Raw genomic sequence first — 5,189 nt, 5'->3', positions numbered from 1 at the left:
ACAAAGGTGATGGTGATGATGATTGATGATGATACTAAATTTCACTAATTTTCATATAGGCATGTAAGATAATACCTCTTGTTGCTTGCAGGCCTGAAGGACACTCTTGCAAGCCTGAAGGATGCTATGGTCCTTTTAATATTGTAGGGAAGGTCACTGATAACATATATATTTATGCACTTTGAGTTAATGGCTTTATTCACGGAACTGGATCAAACAGCATATCGGGTAGTTATCATATTTAGAAACAAAGAGCTACTCATAAAATGCATATCTTTTTCTATTTTCTTCTTCTTCCTCCCTCCTCCTCTTCCTCCTTTTCTTTCTTGTTTCTTCCATTTTTTTTTTCTTTTTTTTTTTTTTTTTTCCAGGCAGACTCTCACTGCATTGCTCTAGTTGTCCAGGAACTTGATCTGTAGATTAGGCTGGCCTCAAACTCTTCCTACCTCTGCCTCCCGAATGCTAGGAATAGAAGCAAGTGTTAGCATGCCTGTTTTACTGTGCGTTTTTTTTTTTTTTTTTTTTTAAAAAAAAGTTTATCTTGCCCTTACTGATTGCTACCGGCTAGTAAAGCAAACAAACATGGTAGATCGATCCATCTGAGTTACAAAACAAACCTCCTTCGAGCCGGATTCGAACCAGCGACCTAAGGATTTCCAGATCAAATGTTCCTACAGTCCTCCGCTCTACCAACTGAGCTATCGAAGGATACTACGTATAATGCCTAACAAAGTAACAAGTAGTTTAGAGTAGCTTCACCCTTCCTAAATTTGAAAATGATCCAAATTTCTGATCTTTCTAATTCCACCCGAGTTTACTAATATGAGCCACTATGCCTGATTTTAAGCAGTTCTGGGACCTAACTCGGGGCTTCATGAATGCTAGATGGACCTTCTACCAAATGCCAAGTGCATTCTTTATACTAGAAAAAGAGCTAAAGCCGGGCGTGCTAGCGCACGCCTTTAATCCCAGCACTCGGGAGGCAGAGGCAGGNGGATTTCTGAGTTCGAGGCCAGCCTGGTCTACAGAGTGAGTTCCAGGACAGCCAAGGCTACACAGAGAAACCCTGTCTCGAAAAACAAAAAACAAAAAACAAAAAACAAAAAAAAAAGAAAAAGAGCTAAAAATCTTATAATCTTCGCAAATATATGCTTATTAACTATGCTATGAACTATGCAGGAAAACTTACTGATTGTTTCTATGCTGTACATAAATATAAAATAAATATCAGAACAATATATATCAGTTCATAGTGATTTCATTTATAAAACTGTTTTTTTTCTTTATCTTTGCATTTTTTTCAGTAATAAATGGAAATTCAAAACCAAATAAGAAATTGCTGATCCCATGACTGATGGCAGGGTGAAGCGCCAGGTCCTTGTGATCGGTGCAGTTATACCTTGAAGGTGGACATCCAGTGGAATCCTGCCACCCACACCCACATTCCTGAAGGTGTCTTATGGAAAAGATCAGGGAGGAAGAGCTGCAGCCATTGTAGACTCACTCTTTAGCTATTCACAGATGTAATGACAAAGTGATTTACTTTCTGGGCTCCTATTCTTTTGCCTGTTTTGTTTCCAATACTGTTTGTGTCGAATAATTTTCCAACTTGGCATAATTCAAACAAGGTATTAGTAACATTAGTCTTTTTCTTAAAAATAACAAACACCCCACTCTCTTTTGTTTTGTTCTCCATATGTAGCTCTTGCAAGTCTGGATCTTGCTATGTAGCCCAGGCTGGCCTTAAACTTACAATGACCCCCCCCCCCCCCCCCCCCCCCCCCAATGAACTTGGGTTAAAAGAACTGAAGCCACAGAGTTAAATTCACTGGCTGACGGCCTCATGACTCATTTCAGTTACTCAAGCCTTCTTTCTTTTTGTTCCCATTCCCTATATTCGGTATAGCTCTTTAATGCATATATTGTTCTCTTAGGGGAGGAGGATGAACCCAAACTACCTGACCACCAATCTGTAGTTCACATGTTTAAAAGGCTGCCCCTCCCCCCGCCCCCGAATAAATACACTTGGCCATCTGTGGGCAGGCTTCTCTAACAGCACACAGCCTTCTTCCTTCTGAAGCTCTCTCTCTTTGGCCCCGGGGTGACAAACAGCCCTTTTCACTTGATCTCTGTGGCTCTGGCTCCCTTTTCCTCGGGGTCTGTCGAAATCGGTAGGTGCTTCACTCTCAGCTCAGCGAGCCACAAAATAACATAGCTCTCTTTGTCTCTTCTCTGTATTAGGCTTTCTGTTCCTCAAGCTCTTCAGCTCTGCCTCTCCCCCCTCTCTCAGACTTTGTCAAGACTGTATGTACCTCACGGTGTAACTCCCAGAGATTGCCCTCCTGAGAGCTGCTGGGCTTACAGTTAAGAAACACACCTTGTCTTTCTCTCCTCCATCATTTCATTTCATGCTCTCCATTTCTACCTCCGTGGCTTTATCTTCATTATCACTTCTAAACACGAATAACAAAGTATCCCACTCGATGCGATTTTACTTTATTGTTTTATTGTTATTGTAAATGAGGAGATTTCTTCATTATCTACAACTGTGCCTCACCGCTCCATTCTGGAGGCAGTCGAGGGCTGGAGGACCAGACGTACAGAAGAAGGGTATGGGGCAGGCGCTGTTGTAACATGGACTGAAAATGACCCTGCAGGGGAAATACAGAGCCCTCCAGGTTGGAAGGAACTGGTGGAGAACAGGGCGCCATCAGAGCCCATAGTTACCTCCTGACTGTTTCTCTCCCAGCCTGAAGCTCTTGGCGGGCTCCATTGCCCCAGTTAGCGCAGAGATGGCAGTTCCCACCAACTCCTGCCTCCTGGTCTGTCTGCTCACCCTCACGGTCCTACAGCTGCCCACGCTGGATTCGGGTAAGTCTCTGTTCTAGCCTTCTCTTTCTCGCAAAGTCGGAAGGTCCCTATAAATAAATATCTCTGACCCGGTTTGGCTCCTGGTTGGGGGACCTTCACCACAATCCAGTGAGTTCAAAGGAAACCCACTGGGGGAGGTAATACACACCTGCAATTCCAGCACCAGGTGGGTCCAGGCAGATTTTTCTGAGGGCAAACCCTGCCTGGTCTACATAGAGATAGCCAGGGCATCCAGGGTTACATAGGGAGCGCCTAGTTGTTTTTCCTTTAAATCAAAGGAATTGGAACACTGAGTGTGGTAGTGGTGCACCCCTGTAATGCTCGCACTTGAGAATTGAGGGCAAGGAGCTCAAGGCTACATTAGTGAGCTGGAGGCCACCTTGGGATTTATGAGATCCAGTCTGAAAAATAAACAGAAGAAAAGAAATAGCAGCCACCTCGAGTTCCTTCCTTTACAAGGAGACTAACCTGTAGGTCCTCCATCTCAACCCATCGTCCTATCTGACCTTGTTTATTACAGCAGCTCCCTTCGATGTGACCGTACCTCAGGAGCCAGTGTTGGCCCTAGTGGGCTCAGATGCCGAGCTGACCTGTGGCTTTTCCCCAAACGCGAGCTCAGAATACATGGAGCTGCTGTGGTTTCGACAGACGAGGTCGCCAGCGGTACTTCTATACCGGGATGGCCAGGAGCAGGAAGGCCAGCAGATGACGGAGTACCGCGGGAGGGCGACGCTGGCGACAGCCGGGCTCCTAGACGGCCGAGCTACTCTGCTGATCCGAGGTGTCAGGATCTCAGACCAGGGGGAGTACCGGTGCCTTTTCAAAGACAACGACGACTTCGAGGAGGCCGCCGTACACCTCAAAGTGGCTGGTGGGTACAGACGGGATGTGTCGCCTCGGCACTCCGCGCGGAGACTCTCACTTTGGGGAGAATCATCCTGTTCATTCTCCAAATCCAAACGTGTTTTCACGTTTACGTAAGGTTGTGGTGAGCATCTTAGATGCTCTGAACAGCTTCGTGGTTTAATGCCTAAGGACTGACACACTAACAGAGTGTGGTCCATTGCTAAAGTTCTTGATCCACCTCCAAAATGATTTTACTCATGTTGTCTTCTTCTCCCTATTTGAGATCATAAGGAAAGAATGCATTGAGCTCTAATTTGCCTCCCTGTTAGTGATCCAAATCAAGCAAATCTCCCACTCAGTTTTTCCTACTGTGAAACCAGAAAGCTAAATCCAGCAAGAATTTGCAACAAGGAACTAGATAAGTGAAAAATACTTTGTTAATGATAAAGCATCATGTGCTTATAAAGAAATTTCTACATCTTAGACTACTGTGTATAATACACATATTGCCTTTCTCATTTATTTAAGTATTTTCCTTGCTACTTTGAGAAAGGAGCTGCTGACATACTGTCTCAAACTCTACAGCTTTTAAGAACACTTTGAAGTCATTTATCAAGTACTAGAATCATTCGTATGGAACAAACAAACCAACTCAAAACGAGGAGCTTCCCACACCGGGAGTCGAACCCGGGCCGCCTGGGTGAAAACCAGGAATCCTAACCGCTAGACCATGTGGGAACTGCTATGTATATGTGTCTTGCCTCCTCCTCTCATGTACAGGATTCAGGGCGACGACACACCTGCTCTTTAGATGCTGGGAAAGGAATCTATCAACTGTATCCCTAGCTCAAAAATACATTGCCATGTTTTGCCATATTTAATGTACCAAATATAACGCTCATATCATTTTTAGGGAAAGGCATCCTAAAATTATATAATATATACATGTATATATGTGTACATAAGTATATATGTGTATATACATACATGTACATAAATATATGTTTATAGTCACACATACTTGTGGGTTTGTGTATGATATTTCAACTGGGAAGTGACACCCTGTAATTCCAGCAACTGGGAGATACAAGCAGGAAGATTAGAAGTTCAAAATTGACCTTGGCTACTTAGAACCTCGATGTTGTTATTATCTTTTATAAGTGATGGCCATTTTCATAAAATGAGTTTAAATTTTTCATACACACTCTTTTGTATATGAAGAGCTGTTGGGGTGTTGTTTAAGGATACTTTTCTAGAGCTCAGAATTTTTCTGTATCCTGTAGAACTGTGAAAGGGGAGAGGGGAGAAGGAAAGAGAGTTAGGAAAAGAGGAAAGAGGGAAATAGAGGGAAAGAAAGATTAGACTAAATAAAAATGAAAAGTAGCTTTATGTTCGCTTTGTTGCTGCTAATTTTCTGTTGCTATTTGTTTTTTTTGGTTTTTTTTTTTTTTTTTTTTTTTTTTTTTTTGCAT

The 5,189-nt window shown here is 43.1% G+C and overlaps 1 protein-coding gene and 2 non-coding genes across 3 annotated transcripts in view; 1 reads left to right on the top strand and 2 right to left on the bottom strand.

Moving 5' to 3' along the window:
* Positions 1–618: 618 nt before the first annotated feature.
* Trnay-gua lies at positions 619–708 on the bottom strand. The gene is given in 2 exon segments: positions 619–654; positions 672–708. It is a non-coding gene; the product is annotated as a tRNA-Tyr (tRNA).
* A 2,046-nt stretch (positions 709–2,754) lies between these two features.
* Positions 2,755–5,189, top strand: part of Btn1a1 (butyrophilin subfamily 1 member A1) — a 7,808-nt gene continuing 5,373 nt past the window's right edge. The window contains exons 1-2 of the mRNA XM_021180742.2: positions 2,755–2,871; positions 3,392–3,742. Of these exons, the coding sequence (XP_021036401.1) occupies positions 2,793–2,871; positions 3,392–3,742 (430 nt within the window). The 5' untranslated portion in view covers positions 2,755–2,792. The remainder of the gene's footprint in view (positions 2,872–3,391; positions 3,743–5,189) is intronic.
* Trnae-uuc lies at positions 4,384–4,455 on the bottom strand. The gene has a single exon. It is a non-coding gene; the product is annotated as a tRNA-Glu (tRNA).

Source organism: Mus caroli, chromosome 13 (assembly GCF_900094665.2).
Source record: "Mus caroli chromosome 13, CAROLI_EIJ_v1.1, whole genome shotgun sequence".
Classification (NCBI taxonomy): Eukaryota; Metazoa; Chordata; class Mammalia; order Rodentia; family Muridae; genus Mus; species Mus caroli.
The sequence above is the reverse complement of the archived record's forward strand: the minus strand, read 5'-3'. Positions and strand labels throughout refer to the sequence as shown.